This window comes from Procambarus clarkii, chromosome 32, assembly GCF_040958095.1.
Source record: "Procambarus clarkii isolate CNS0578487 chromosome 32, FALCON_Pclarkii_2.0, whole genome shotgun sequence".
Classification (NCBI taxonomy): Eukaryota; Metazoa; Arthropoda; class Malacostraca; order Decapoda; family Cambaridae; genus Procambarus; species Procambarus clarkii.
The window spans coordinates 18,245,135-18,262,016 of record NC_091181.1 but is presented as its reverse complement, the minus strand read 5'-3'; the positions used below and the strand labels follow the sequence as shown (position 1 = coordinate 18,262,016).

The following is a 16,882-nucleotide window of genomic DNA, read 5'->3' as shown; positions in this document are numbered from 1 at the left end:
CCGTGATTGAAGTCCCCCATGATGAGCAGGTGGGATCTATTTCTACAGGCAGAAGAGGCTGCCCTCTCAATTATAGTGTTAACTGCCATGTTGTTGCTTTCGTACTCTTGACTGGGTCTTCTGTCATTTGGTGAAGGATTATATATTACTGCTACTACTATCCTTGGTCCTCCCATTGTCATGGTGCCTGCTATGTAGTCTCTGAAACCCTCACAGCCCGGGATAGCCATCTCCTTAAAATTCCATTCCTTTCTCATGAGTAGGGCCACTCCGCCTCCTCCCCTACCTTCCCTCTCTTTCCTTATTATTGTGTACTCCTGGGGAAACACGGCATTCGTTATGATTCCAGAGAGTTTTGTTTCAGTGAGTCCAATTACATCTGGGATCACTTCTTGTGCTCTTTCCCTTAGTTCACTTGCCTTGCTTGTGATCCCATCTATGTTCGAGAACATTGCCCTGAAACTAACTCTCTTCTGCTTCTCCTCTGGGGGGGACCTGTGGGGACTGGGGTGAGCGGGAGCTGGGAGGATCTGGTATGGGGAGACTGGTGGAGGAGGAAGGGCTTTGGGGGTAGGGGGGGAGGGGGAGGGTAGGGGAATGTGGGTGAGAGGGGGAGGGTTGGGGGGTGGGGGAGGGTTGGGGGGTGGGGGATGGGGGAGAAAGGGGGGTTTGGGGGGCAATAAAGTGGGGTGGGGGATGGGGGAGAAAGGGGGGTTTGGGGGGCAATAAAGTGGGGTGGGGGATGGGGGAGAAAGGGGGGTTTGGGGGGGCAATAAAGTGGGGAGGGCTTGGGGGGCGTGGGGGGAAAGGGAAGGCTGAGGTGGTTGAGGAAGAGGGGAGGGTTTTGGGGAGTGGTGGAGAGGGGAAGGCTTAGGTGGGGTGGAGAGAGTGGGGAGCTTAGGGGGATGGGGGAGAATGGAGGGCTTGTGGGTGGGAGGGACGGAAGGGCATGTGGGAGAAGGGAGGGCTTGGGGGATGGGGGAGAAGGGAGGTCCTGGGGGGAGTGGGAGGAGGGGGGTGAGTGGGAGGAGAGGGGTGGGTGAGGGGAGGGTGCCTTAGGTGGGTACATAGTGGGGGGCTGACAGGGGTTGAGGCAGGTAGGGTGTCTGTTGGGTAGAATGTGGGGGTGGTGCTGCACTCCCTGTGGCTAATGCACTGTTTGAGGAGGGTTCCCCATTCCCCTCTGGGATTGTAAGGATTGGGGGTGTGGCTCCCTGATTTCTTTCTCTCTCCCTGCATTCCTTCCTTGCGTCTGCTGCCTGCATTCTCTCTTCCCTTGTCATATCCCTCTGCAAGAATACTCTTTTGAACTTCTCTACGCCTGCTAGACAGCACTTCCTTTCTAACAGTTCCTCTTTCGCGATTTCGCTCATGAAAACCACCTTTATCATTCGGTCTCTGTCCTTGTTGTACTTTCCAAGCCTGAAAACCTTTTCAACATTTTGCTCAGCTCCCTCCATCCTTACCTCTTTAAGGATCTCTTTAATCATGTTTTGTCCTTGTCTCTCCGCTCCTTTGGTCTGGTCCCTGTTTGCTCTTTAATGCCTGCTACTACTACTGCTCTATTTCTCTCTATCAGCCGGCTAGTACATCTAGCCGCTTCCTGAGAGGAAGCCACTTCCATGGCAACTTCCTTAACTGCAGACCTAGCTTCAGGGCTCGTTTTAAGTATTTCAGCAAATGAGGGCCGAGGTGTAGAGGTCCCCTCCACAGTAGCATTCCTGTCTCCCTGAGGCACGGTTTGTGTCTGGTATTGTGGAGAAGTCTCCTTCAGGCATCTTATCTCCTCCTTTGCTGCCCTTAGTTCATCCTGCAGGTTGGCAACTGTCTCCCTCATTACCCTCAGTCCTTCACTGAATTCATCCCACATTTGCTGGAATACTCCCTTCATCCAGGCTTCCTGTTCCACCCCTTCCTCTGAATTTGTTCCAGCCGCGATTGACATCCTGCGTGCGTAAGCCCGAGTTCGTGTCCCTTCCATGTTTTGCCCGAGATAGATAGAGAGATAGATAGAGATAGATTTTTTTTTTTTTTGAGATATATACAAGAGTTGTTACATTCTTGTACAGCCACTAGTACGCGTAGCGTTTCGGGCAAGTCCTTAATCCTATGGTCCCTGGAATACGATCCCCTGCCGCGAAGAATCGTTTTTTCATCCAAGTACACATTTTACTGTTGCGTTAAACAGAGGCTACAGTTAAGGAATTGCGCCCAATAAATCCTCCCCGGCCAGGATACGAACCCATGACAAAGCGCTCGCGGAACGCCAGGCGAGTGTCTTACCACTACACCACGGAGACTGCAAAGATAGAGAGAGAGAGAGAGAGAGAGAGAGAGAGAGAGAGAGAGAGAGAGAGAGAGAGAGAGAGAGAGAGCGAGAGAGAGAGAGAGCGAGAGAGAGAGAGAGCGAGAGAGACAGAGCGAGAGAGCGAGAGAGAGAGAGAGCGAGAGAGACAGAGAGTGAGAGAGAGAGAGAGTGAGAGAGAGAGAGAGCGAGAGAGAGCGAGAGAGCGAGAGAGCGAGAGAGCGAGAGAGAGAGAGAGCGAGAGAGAGAGAGAGAGAGAGAGAGAGAGAGAGAGCGAGCGAGAGAGAGAGAGAGAGCGAGAGAGACAGAGAGTGAGAGAGAGAGCGAGAGAGAGAGAGAGAGAGAGAGAGAGAGCGAGAGAGAGAGAGAGAGAGAGAGAGAGAGAGAGAGAGAGCGAGAGAGAGCGAGAGAGAGCGAGAGAGAGCGAGAGAGAGAGAGAGAGAGAGAGAGAGGGGGGGAGGTAGGTAGGTAGGTAGGTGTGTTTGAGTGTGTATTGAAAGGGGGGAGGAGGTGGGAGAGAGGGAGGGGATGGCGAGGGTGTGTGGGGATGGCGAGGGTGTGTGGGGGGATTATAGAGGGACTGTTAAATGTGGTCCATATGGTTGGGAGGCAGTGTGTTTACAGTATCTGCTCTGGTGGGAGGGGGTGGGGGTTAGAGAAGGGGGGGGGGAGAGTTGTCTCCGTGTAGGTAGAGCGGAGTGTTTTTCACACTTTTGTGTCAGAAAATTAGTTCCCACATGAGCCGCCCATTTCCCTTGATATTCGTTTCAGTTTGTTACCTTATATCGTGTGTGTGTGTGTGTGTGTGCGCGGCAACCCGTTCGCACACTTTCTTACAGTCAGTATTGACTTATTAAATACGTGCATATGTGACATACTAAACATACTAGTTTACCTTGAAAAGCTTCATAGAAAACACCGACCTTACCTAACCTTCTTAGTATGTTAAGATAAGCATCTTAACATTGCTTCGTAATTACAATTATTACTTAACCTATACCTATAATAGGTTAAGTAATAATTGTAATTACGAAGCAATAAGATGCTTGTCTTAACATCTAAGAAGGTTAGGTAAGGTCGGGGTTTTCTATGAAGCTTTTCAAGGTAAACTAGTATGTTAAGTATGTCACATATGCACATATTTAATAAGTCAATATTGACTATATGAAAGTGCGAGAATGGGTTGTGTGTGTGGCAGCCACTCGTTTTGCTCACCATACTAGCTTAGTGGTTCACTATGGTGAACACATTTGTACATGTGTATATACAATGTGTGTATATAGTGTAATAATAGGAAAAGGAGTATGTTGGGAGGAGCTGTTTTGGTGAGGGAGGTGATGTAATCGTAGCATCGTCTGCTGGCTGCTGTGTGATTTCTCATGCTGTGTATGGTGGTCACTGTAAAGTTTGGACACAATACTGGCTTACTTGCAAAGTTCTTGTGAATAAAACATGTAGAGGGCTACTCAATTTGGAGACGGGACAGAAAAATTAGGAAAGGCGATGGCGTTGCTGTGCTGGTAAAAGAACACCTAAAGGTGAAGGAAATAATGACTGCCAATCCACAAGAAGTTGACATAATAGCACTAGAGATCTGCTATGAGGATGATAAACTAATGATGATAAATGCATATAGTCCACCGCCAAGCAGCACATGGTCAAAGGAGGTGCTAGATAGTAAACGTGAAGGTCTTATAACAATAATGAGAGAGATTATAGCGAGAGCGGATAACGATAGATCACGACTGTTGATAGTCGGTGACTTCAACTTGAAATCCATAGACTGGGAAGCATATGAAGCTAAAACAGAAGATTTTTGGACCTGTAAATTTGTAGACCTCATCCTGGAAACATTCTTGTATCAACATGTTAAACAAGCTACGAGGATGAGGGAAGGGGACGTTCCCTCCATGCTAGATTTGATATTTACCAGGAAGGAGGAAGAGATATTTGACATTCAGTACCTTCCTCCCTTGGGTAAAAGTGACCATGTCTTTTTGGGAATAAAGTATGCAATGCGTTATAAGCTGGAAGAAAATAAGGAGGTTGAAGCAGTTGAAAAACCAGACTTCAGGAGAGGACATTATGGTGACCTTAGAAATTTTTTTAGTGAGTATAATTGGACAGACTTGATGCTAGGCAAGGAAGTGAATGAGATGTATGGCAAGTTTTGTGAAATATATGATAAAGGCATAAAAAAATTTATACCAAAACAGAGATGCAGGACCAGAAAACAGGATTGGTTCGACAGAAATTGTGAGAGGGCAAGAGACCAAAAGACACAAAAATGGAATCAGTATAGGAAGAGGCCAAACCCCCAAACATACCAGCGATACAAAGATGCGAGAAACAATTATACAGCAGTAAGGAGAGAGGCAGAAAGAAATTTTGAAAAAGGGATAGCAGATAAATGTAAAACAGAACCGGGCCTATTCTACAAATTCATAAACAACAAATTGCAGGTAAAGGATAATATCCAGAGGTTGGAAATGGGAAACAGATTCACGGAAAATGAAAAGGAAATGTGTGAAACATTAAATGAAAAGTTCCAAAGTGTGTTTGTACAAAATGAAATCTTCAGAGAACCAGACACAATAAGAATTCCAGAGAACAACATAGAGCACATAGAGGTGTCTAGAGATGAAGTGGAAAATATGCTAAAGGAGCTCGGGAGGAACAAAGCAGCTGGCCCAGATGGCGTTTCACCATGGGTTCTGAGAGAATGTGCATCTGAGCTCAGCATTCCACTTCACCTGATCTTTCAGGCATCCCTGTGTACAGGAATCGTAGCAGACGTGTGGAAACAGGCTAACATAGTTCCAATCTACAAAAGTGGCAGCAGGGAAGACCCCCTCAATTATAGACCTGTATCATTGACAAGTGTAATAGTGAAAGTATTGGAAAAGCTAATCAAAACTAAATGGGTAGAACACCTGGAGAGAAATGATATAATATCAGACAGACAGTATGGTTTTCGATCAGGAAGATCCTGTGTATCGAATTTACTCAGTTTCTATGATCGGGCCACAGAGATATTACAGGAAAGAGATGGCTGGGTTGACTGCATCTATCTGGACCTAAAAAAGGCTTTCGACAGAGTTCCACATAAGAGGTTGTTCTGGAAACTGGAAAATATTGGAGGGGTGACAGGTAAGCTTCTATCATGGATGAAAAATTTTCTGACTGATAGAAAAATGAGGGCAGTAATCAGAGGCAATGTATCGGAATGGAGAAATGTCACAAGTGGAGTACTACAGGGTTCAGTTCTTGCACCAGTGATGTTTATTGTGTACATAAATGATCTACCAGTTGGTATACAGAATTATATGAACATGTTTGCTGATGATGCTAAGATAATAGGAAGGATAAGAAATTTAGATGATTGTCATGCCCTTCAAGAAGACCTGGACAAAATAAGTATATGGAGCACCACTTGGCAAATGGAATTTAATGTTAATAAATGTCATGTTATGGAATGTGGAATAGGAGAACATAGACCCCACACAACCTATATATTATGTGAGAAATCTTTAAAGAATTCTGATAAAGAAAGAGATCTAGGAGTGGTTCTAGATAGAAAACTATCACCTGAGGACCACATTAAGAATATTGTGCAAGGAGCCTATGCAATGCTTTCTAACTTCAGAATTGCATTTAAATACATGGATGGCGATATACTAAAGAAATTGTTCATGACTTTTGTTAGGCCAAAGCTAGAATATGCAGCTGTTGTGTGGTGCCCATATCTTAAGAAGCACATCAACAAACTGGAAAAGGTGCAAAGACATGCTACTAAGTGGCTCCCAGAACTGAAGGGCAAGAGCTACGAGGAGAGGTTAGAAGCATTAAATATGCCAAAACTAGAAGACAGAAGAAAAAGAGGTGATATGATCACTACGTACAAAATAGTAACAGGAATTGATAAAATCGACAGGGAAGACTTCCTGAGACCTGGAACTTCAAGAACAAGAGGCCATAGATTTAAACTAGCTAAACACAGATGCCGAAGAAATATAAGAAAATTCACCTTCGCAAATAGAGTGGTAGACGGTTGGAACAAGTTAAGTGAGAAGGTGGTGGAGGCCAAGACCGTCAGTAGTTTCAAAGCGTTATATGACAAAGAGTGCTGGGAAGACGGGACACCACGAGCGTAGCTCTCATCCTGTAACTACACTTAGGTAATTACACTTAGGTAATTACATAACATGAGTAAATAGTGTAATCAAAACAATAACAGTAGGGTGGGAGAAGCAAATGTTGGCAAGTAAGATGTTGGAGGAGTGAGGGAGACACTGGATGTTGGAGGAGTGAGGGTGTGGCAGCTGATACTCACGGACTTCTGAGTGTATTGGTGAATGTATATAGTGTATAGTGTGTAAATAGATTATATATATACATAAATTAGCATGATGCATGGGAAATATGTGCAACATGTGTCATGTACGTAACATAGTGTCTTCGGACAGTATGGATGTTCTACTGCCATAATACAGTGTACGTGTTCATTATACATAGGATTGGCATGAAAAAACAAATAAAATGTATTTGGAACTGTGTGCAAAAAATGAACAAAAATATATTCGCGGCAACTCGCACATCCTGCCTCAGGCACCCTTCCGGCCCTGGGGGCATACGCCACGGGCGACCAGGGAATGATGACATCATGCGCGAACTTATGGACCCCATAGCAGCCAAAGTACGTACAATTTCGACTTTGTTACTATACCTATACCCAGGGAAGGGCTTTTGACACTTTCAAAACAAAAAAGAATTTTTTCCGTGGAATTTTTTCCTGCGCACTGGGGGGGGGGGGACAGTCATATTTGGAAGCCAAGCAGTTGAGGAGTTAATGCCCTTGCCTCCCTCTTCTCACCACAATCGACTTGATAATGGTCCAGGACGGACCGAAACGTCGTCGTCTCTTCAATTTCTAGTGTGTGGTTTGAAAATCATTTTGCAGCCACGTTATTGTAAATTTTCATCGGTATAAAATGTATTTTTAACACTTAACCCTAAAATGGCGCATAGCTATATACCATTTGACACCCACAGGCGCATACCAAAAAAAAAAAAAAAAAAAATTATTTTTTCTTCCTAACCTGTTAATTTATGTTCACTGATCACGGGAAAAATAATAAAAAAATTGTAAGTGGCATATATTGCCCGCTATAGGGCGGGGAATTCTGGCAAAAAATAGGCGCTGACTCAGCATGCGTCCCAGGCAGTCTGTTGATCGCCAGCTGTCAGGCCGGAGTTTCCACAAAGAGATAATTACCCAATTATTTCAATGTCTCTGATTGATTTTTCGTAGTTTTTTTGCTGTAATATTATTCAATAGTGTGTAGTGTGATATATTTATATAATAAAATGAGTGAATCATTGCTGTACTCAAAAATATGGTGTGCATATTGTTGATTCAATTATGTTCATCAATTAGTGAACAAATACTTTGTCGGTTATTACACTATATACACAGGTTATATATAAGTATTTGCATGTTTTGTTCACCATAACTGTACATCTAAGCTTGTATGGTGAGTAAAGGCACAAAGACGTAGGACCTCACACAGTCAGCTGATGGCTGCCGCCCTCAAGGCCAGACGCACCAATATTTCTCCTACAACAATACTGTTTGTGGTGCTATTACATTATATACACACATTATAATTAAATATCTACCTGTTTTATCCACCATACTTGTACAAGTAAACTGGTATGGTGCCCAAAGACCATCGTGGTCATCAGTAAACAACATGGTAAGTCCTGCAGACGACACTCCTCCCTCACCAAAATGGCGGTTCCCAACCTACTCCTCTCGCTATTTATACCCTCTATACACACGTTATATATAAGTATCTACATTTGTGTTCACCATAGCGAATCACTAAGCTGGTATGGTGAGTGTAGTCAATAAAAGGTGGCCACACAGTCAGAAGATAACGCCACTACCCTCCCCTCCCACAGCATTACTCTTCCCTCCATGGTGCACAGCGCTAAATATCACCACTATCCTGCTATTATCAGAACCCTGGTCAGTTTTATCAGTCAGGGGTCTTCTGTAATAATATCATCGCTACATAATAGCATTAACAAGAATATTATGGCATTTTTAGGTGATGCTGTGGTCACAAGCTGAACAGCAGTGCTGTGAGTTCATGCTGCATGCATCAGGCTTGGTTGCTCACTCAATACTGAGGCCCCTAACACCCGAGAGTTTGGCTCACGATTTTTTTTAAAAATGGCGTCTGTTTACAAGAGCCCTGATGAAGGTGTGGTGAACCCTGTGTATCCGCGGGCCGTTTAAATCTTGCGTAGTACTCCAAAGCATCACATGATGCGATGCGCAATTTACTGCAAGTCGGTCAAAGCATCATATGATGCGATGCGCAGTTGAAGGGTTAAACCCCGCAAATCATATGTGATTTCAGTGACAAAACCGAAACCGTGCATGTCATATACAATGGGGCCTCGACTTACGATGCTAATCCGTTCCCAGAGACGGATCATAACTCGAAATATCGTAAGTCGAAGTGATTTTTCCCATAAGAAATATAGGGATTTGAATTAATCCGTTCCCCACCCTCCAAAATATTAACATACAAATACATTTTATACTGAATACAATGTTTTTGTTTAACTACAATACTGTACCTAAGTTGATCTTACATTTATGGAGGGCTCTTGATGGCATATGGAAGATGGTGATGAGGGAGGGAGGAGGAGAGTTGTTACTGTTTGGAAGGGGAGTTTTATTCCATTATCACATCAGGCAGTGATGTTTTCTCTGGGGTACTCTGTCCCCTACGTTTTGCCTGAATACCACTTGGACCTGGTTGTGGTTCAGTGCTTGTTTGTCTCACTACAAATTTGTCAAGAGACATTTGTTTTTCCCTTCATTTTAACATTTGTCTGTAATGATGCATCAGTGTCATTGAATAGGTTAAGGCAACGGCCTACTGCAGCTTGATTTGGGCGAGTTGTTTCAGCAAAGGTTTGCAATTCTTCTCATGCTGCACACATCTTCTTAATGTTGAGGAAGATATATTCTGTACTCTTGTTTCTGCTCTATGGTCATCCTTACATGGGTTTTCATATGTTTATCCTTACAACTGACTTTCCTGGGACTCATGGCGTGATATATAATAATTACTTTAATGTTCAAAATGCAAAAAATCACCACAAAAGCGGAATTTCTTATAGGCGCGATCGTCACTGAGCGAGCAGCTGTAGTAAACAGAGGCAGGTCGGACAGCATGACCGGGAACCACATGCTCGGTCGACCCGAACGTGTACCAACAAATATCGGATGTCGAGTCGCATTTTTCGAAAAAATTTACATCGTAACTCGAAATTATTGTAAGTAGGGGCAATCGTAAGTCGAGGTGCCACTGTATATATGATTTCGTGTCAAGCACTATAATTTAAATGCCCCGCCTGGGATAGGGGCAGCTATAGTGCAGCCACGACCGATAGTTGCCAGATGCCACCTAGAAAAAAAATCCAGGCCAACATTCCTGGGTGTGAGCGCTTCAGTATTGAGCGAGCCACCAAGGCTGACGCACGCAGCATGAGCTCACAGCACTGCTGTTCAGCTTGTGACCACAGCATCAGCTACAAATGCCCTAATATATATGTTCATGCTATTTAACGATGATAGTATTACAAAAGACCCCTGACTGTAATAAAACTGACCAGGATTCTGATAACAGTGGGATTGTGGTGATATTTAGCACTGCTCCATGGAGGGAGGAGTAATGCTGTGGGAGGGAGGGTGGTGGCGTCGTCTTCTGTTTGTGTGTGGCCATCTTTTATTCACTAAACTCACCATACCAGCTTAGTGGTTCGCTATGGTGAACACAAATGTAGATACTTATATATAACGTGTATATAGAGTGTAATAACAGCAATAGGAGTAGGTTGGGAGCCGCCATTTTTATGAGGGAGATGCATCGTCTGCACGACTTGTCATGTTGTTTACTGGTGGCTACTATGGTCTTTGGGCACCATACCAGCTTATTTGTACAGGTATGGTGAATAAAACAGGTAGATACTTATATATAATGTGTATATATCGTAATAACAACACAAACAATATTGTTGGAGGAGAAATATTAGTGCGTCTGGCCTTGAGGGCGGCCGCCACCAGCTGACAGTGTGAGTAGCTACGTCATTGTGCCTTTACTCACTATACAAGCTTAGATGTACAGTTATGGTGAGAAAAAACATGTAAATACAGTGGTACCTCGCATAACGAATTTAATCCGTTCCATGTTCGTCATGTGAAACGGACGTCATACAAAACGAGTGTCCCCCATGTAACCAGTGTGATGCACTGTGTTTATTGTGAAATTTCCCCAGTGTGCATGACATCAAATGTTCCCCAAAATATAATTTTTCTTTGTAAAATGATAAATTACCGTCCCTGAACATGTCTATGTAAAAATAATTACCAAATTCCACTTACTTTGGCTGTGAGGGCGTGGACAAGGTGTGCTGTGACGTCATCAGGGGCTGGTCGCCTGTGTGTGAAGCTCCCAGACACGGTCGCGCAGGCCATTCAAGCACCGCGTATTGCCACAAATATATTTTAAAATATTTTTTCTATGCATTTCCCATGCGGTTTTATTTGTTTCTTTTATCGTATATGATGCATATTTGTGACCTTTACAATATGTATACAGTAGAATGTTCATAATTTTCCATGAAACTGTGATACATGTGTCAGTAATGTGTCCACAATAAATGTTTATTGTCACAATATTACGTGGTAAAAATTCACTAATATTACAATATGTACAGTTTCACATACTATTTACACAGTAACACACTGTATTACACACTCAGTACTTTGGAGGTGCATAATAGTCAACGAAGTAGTCCATGGTACACAGCGCGACTTTGCTCTCCTTGCACCAGCTACAGATAGATTTTTGCTTCCTGTTTCATCGTTATGTGTGCTTGCAAATAACGCACTCGCGTGCACTCTTGGCTTTAGTACTTGTAGGTGGTATGTAGCCAAGCTTGTAAAGCATAAAGTAGTATTGAAACGCTTATAGGAAAAGCTCAATTTGTAAGGTAGTCTTGAAAAGATCGCTTTGTAAGGTCCCACACAGGAAGAGATTCAGCTAGCCTCAAAGAGTGTCCATCAGTCAGGAAGAGATTCAGCTAGCCTCAAAGAGTGTCCATCAGTCAGGAAAAGATTCAGGTATTCTTGAAAATATCAATGAACACCACCACCATGGAAGCCGCTAACACTGTTAATCTATGCTACTTGTATCAGATGCATCATCACTGAACGCAGAAAACAATTCATCTATGTATCATCTATATACATTAGAGATGGCAAGGGTGGGGCTCAGAGCTACACCTGGATACGCTTGCTGTATCATCCTCATAGGTGCTGTATCACTGGCATCCGACCGTTGTGTTAAGCCCTTATTGCGCCTAGCTTCACCAATGTTATGACCCTTATGTTCTTCAAACAAAAGGGTCTGAATTGCACCGACTGAGCACAGTCTTTCAACACCGTGTGGGACAGGTGTTTGAGAGCCAGAGGCACGTGTGCCACAAATGGTTGCTCACGCAGTACTAACCCAGCCAGCAGCCCTTGTCTTTCATATTCGTTATGGCAAAAGGTTCGTTCAGTGTTTGTTGGGTAGGCTGCTCCATTATGACAATCTTTCTTTGTTTCAAATGTGTTCCATTTGTTTTGTATTTGTCACTTACGTCTCAATAATGGAGCAGCCTACCCGACAAACACTGAACGAACCTTTATGACATTTATCCATTTTTCAAATTGTTTCAACAGTTCTTTTATTTTTCGTTTTTATTTTTTTTTAACAAACATGGAGCAGCCGACCTGTAGACCACCGAACGAACGTTTTTGACATTTGTACTGGTTTTCAAAATTCTTCATTTTTTTATTATTTACGTTTTTTGTATGTAAGAAACATGGAGCAGCCTACCTGCCGACCACCGAACGAACCTTTTGCTATAAGACAAATGAAAAATAAATATTGAACACATTTGAAGAAAGGAAAATGTCATAATGTTTTATTCAGTGTATGTAAGGTAGGCTTCTCCATTATTGAGACGCAAATGACAAATAAAAAACAAATGGAACACATTTGAAACAAAGAAAGATTGTTATAATGGAGCAGCCTACCTGCCGAACACCGAACGAACTTTTTTGACATTTGTTGTATATCAGACATTTCATTTCTTTTTTCCTACAAAAACGTCAATGCTTTGCAACATCTCAGCAGTCACCCTTTTATATCCCAGCATCATTAGCATCTTTAAACAAGAACAACATAATTTATGTGCATCGTCGGAGGCGTCTAAGAATGTGCAAGAAGCAGCGCGACCCCACCATGTGGTGTTGACGTTACTCAAACCAGCGTTCGTCATACGGGACGATTTGACGTCGATCGGGCCGTTCGTTACCCAAAATATTCGTCTTTTGGGGCAATCGTTATGCGAGGTACCACTGTACTTATATATAACGTCCGTGTATAGTGAATAAATGCAAAAACAGTATTGTGGGAGGAGAATGAGGGCGAGTGAGGTTTTGAGGGAGTGGCAGCGAGTGGCTGGCTGTTGTGTGGCGGTCATTCCTTGTTGCATTTTGACTCACAATACCAACTTAGTGGTTCGTTACGGTGAGCAAAACATGCAGTTACTTATATAGTGTAATATAGTATATAGTATTATAGATTGTGTGTTGGTGGTGGTGTTGTCGTCGTTCCTCCTTTGCAGACAACCCAACCCACAACTCGGTAGAGTGCTTATACTTCGCTAGGAGATCACACTAGGCGCTTCTGGCTCTTGGAGAGGGGCTCAACATCACACATTTAGTTGATGCGGCTCCAACACTTAGCCTTGTTGTCATGTGCACACACCCACTCGAGCCGCTGTGACTCCCCACTCTCTCCTTATGTGATATAATCTCCTCAATCCCCTTTTGACTTATTAGTACTGTCTCCACTCGATCATCCGGACTATATGGGAAGGACCCCCAGCCGGATTATCACATTTTTCGGATAATGGTACTTTATCACCTACGAGTCCAAAAGTGACCATTTCCAACTATTTTTATACTACAAACAACATAATTTGAATTGCCTTGCCACATATAATTATTAAATATTCATCTAGAAACCTCAACTTACCTTGTTGGAGTTTGTCTTCTTGATTGATGCCACACATCTTGAAGTTAAGAATTCTTAACAATTTACAGCACTGTGTATAACACGAGGGACGGACGCACATGGGTTGACCCGAGTTGGACGGGTCCACTTGGGGTGGGGCAACTATAGCACATTACGTAGGCCGCCAGGAGGAAAAAACTCAATATTTTTGAAGGAAACTTCAGCCTGTGCACATTGCTTTTAGGAAACTTATTTATTTGTTATTACATAATTATTAGTACTTATTTCATTTGTTTTTGGCTATGATTAACTGTTCTAAAATTAATGGCAATTCCTGTACCCAGGTGGTCCCTCCCGACACACCCCTCCCACCCTCACGACACCACCCACTAACCCCACCCCCCCCTCCACCATGCGTTTAGAGCCACAGACGGGATTAATACGGTATGGCCGAATTTTCATCCAGCCAAACCATCTTTCATCCAGTTCCTGTGACCATTTTGGCCAGATATTGTGATAACTTTATCCGATCACGATTTTGGCCATATAAGGGCGTTTTCTGGATGTTTGAATCCCGGATAATCGCGGGGATACAGTATTACCTTCTACCCTGTCCACAGCAGTGGTTCTTGGTTCTGTCTCTCTCTCTCTCCTTCTGTACTATTTCATGGGAAGCCTCACTAGGACAAGGTCAAATACCAGCAAATTTGAATACATTTACTGGATAGAGCACATACACAATACATATACACATATAATAATAATGAATCCTATACTCTATACTATTACAATCAGGTTGCTCTCCAACACCATCAGAACTATTATCAGTTTACCAAGTGGTATCCTATCTCCTGGTTCACCACCTGATACTATCAACCTCCTCAAGTTGATCAAGTCTACATACACTGTTGCACCATCAGCAAGAGAATATATGTATCTATAAATGTGTACAAAGAAAATCAGCCTGTGAATGCAATAACATATATCAGTATAAATGTTCCATCATACACAACAATGATCAACAATCGATCACTCCATCAGTCCTAGAACACATACATCTGTAGGTAATCCAGCCTACGATCGTAACTCTAAACTTCAGTATAAAACACTCCTTGACATAAGAATGCAAACAATCACTCACCTCTCACTGCGTCTTGCACGCTAATGACAACCAAACACTATCAACTCCCTACAAGTAATCCACGAGAACTTCCCTTCCACCTCCGGAAGTTCACTACCCTGATATCTTTAGGTTCTTCCGGGCTTCACTACCAGGATCCTCTGCAGTTCCTCCAGGCTGCTACCATGAAGTTTCCTTGCGCAACTACGGTGCTTCACCCTTCTGCTAGGTTCCTCCACAGCTCTCTTGGCTGCTATACCATGAAGTTTCCTCGAGCAACTATGGTGCTTCACCACCTCTACAGAAGCACGTGACACTCCTCTTCACTGCTTCTCCTCACAGCTCGAGGTCCTCTCCTCCACTACCTTGGAGTCTCATCAACTACTTCATCTGTGCTGGCTTCGAAGTTCTCAGCAACTTCTTCCTCAAAGACAAACCTGCAACCTATCGACACTCCAATAAAAATGTTTCCCCTCTAACACAAACAAAAATAATCACACAATATGTTTGCCTCAAACCTCTATCTGTCCTCTACATACAGTGAGAGTGGACTCCCCCGTTGGGCGGGTCCATGCTCCACCTCGCCTGGCGGGTGAGAGTCACACTAGGAGGGTCCTCCGCCGTCAGGAGCCGGGCTCCCTCAGTTGCCTGCCAGCGCTCGGAGGAGACGGCTGTCGCTCCGTGTTCCTCCCTCTCCACTCTCTTATTTTAGGCTTCCTGCCTTACCAAAACATTTCTAACTTATAAATAAGCATCGCTACTGTCGCTGGGCACACGACCAACTACAAGCAATCACTATGAACTGGCGTATATCGTGCTTACCACAGATTATCTGATCGAGGGCGCTCCTCCCTCTGACGAAGCCTGGTCAGGGCGATTCCACAGCCCACGAAAATGTGTCTGGGCGGCTTAATTCTCTCCTCGTCGACCAGGACTTGAGACCACAACGTTCCCAGCTCGATTCTACAGCTGGCACGTCTACACACTTTTCTTCTCTTGGAGATATATCACTAGGGGTTCCTTTCTGATGGGAGCTCAAACGGAGCGCGGCTTTCCCCCTGCGATGTCTGGCCTCAAGTGAGGTCAAAGCCCTCCAGAAGCGAGCCTCACGCCTCCAACAAAATGTCCACATCTCCTAGCCAGTCATTTATCTGTTTTCTTCTTCACTGCCCATAATCTTAAATTGTTCATCATATCCAACCAGCTATTTTCATATGTGTTATCACCTCTATATTTCTTAGACCTTCTGGTTAGGTCAGGCTTGCTGAATAACTCTCAAGGGGGGAGACTCATTTCTCCTGTAGGCTGAGATCATAACAATAGTATATATATATAGTGTATATAGTGTAATAACAGCAAAACTATTTGTTTATTGTTTTATGAACATAATAATTGAATCACTAATATGCACACCATAATTTTGAGTACAGCGAGCACAGTCGAGTACAGCTTGGGTTCAGTGTCAACATGCTAGTCGGATGTCGACGCCAGCTGACTTGGCAAAATGCCTCCAATATAGCATGCACATGCTGTTATTATAAGAATCCTGATCACGAAATTCTGAATGCAATAATTTTCCCCAAGATTATTTTCTAAAGGACTTTGATGATGTTTCATAATGCATAGATGCATGAAACAATGGCTCAGTGCTGTGGCTGTGTGCCTTGTGCTGTGAACATCATTAGTAGCATTGTGTTCACTGGTATCTGAACTGTGCACATGTTTTTATCATGGTCAGGATCATCTATGACATTATCATTGCAAAATAATCACAGCTACATAATTTATTCATCATTATTGAATAAATCACCACCAGCTTGGTGATGGGCCCTGAGCTGCACTGCAGTGCTATGAGCTTCTCCTGCATACACCAGCCTTGGTTGTGCTCTCAGTACTGAGGTTCTCACAGCCAGGTGGAATGCAGACTTCTTCTGTCAAGATGGTGTCCATTTCCTGGGGGTTCTGAAGAACAGGATGTAAGCCCGATATACCCACAGGAGTTTTGATTTGTTTGCTATATTTACAAACAAGATTTTGGTGAGTGCAATACATTGGTCAGTGTTGGGAAAGTGACATCACAATAACTGACTATGGGAATTTTAATTCATTAGTTAAATTATGTTTTATAATAAGATGTAATATTTTCACCAGGTGACGGGGGCCAACAAAGGCATTGGATTTGGTATAGTGAAAGAGCTGTGTGCCAAGTTTGATGGTATAGTTTATCTGACGGCTCGTGATGAAGGAAGGGGGAACGCTGCCGTTAAGGAGTTGAGCAAGGTAATATCAATAGAAATTATGCTAAAC

At 43.4% G+C, this 16,882-nt stretch overlaps 1 protein-coding gene across 5 annotated transcripts in view; it reads left to right on the top strand.

Moving 5' to 3' along the window:
* Positions 1–16,882, top strand: part of LOC123759292 (carbonyl reductase [NADPH] 3) — a 188,491-nt gene that overhangs the window by 80,932 nt on the left and 90,677 nt on the right. For all 5 annotated transcript variants that reach the window (XM_069334981.1, XM_069334980.1, XM_069334984.1 and 2 more), the window contains exon 3: positions 16,727–16,855. In XM_069334981.1, the coding sequence (XP_069191082.1) occupies positions 16,727–16,855 (129 nt within the window). The remainder of the gene's footprint in view (positions 1–16,726; positions 16,856–16,882) is intronic.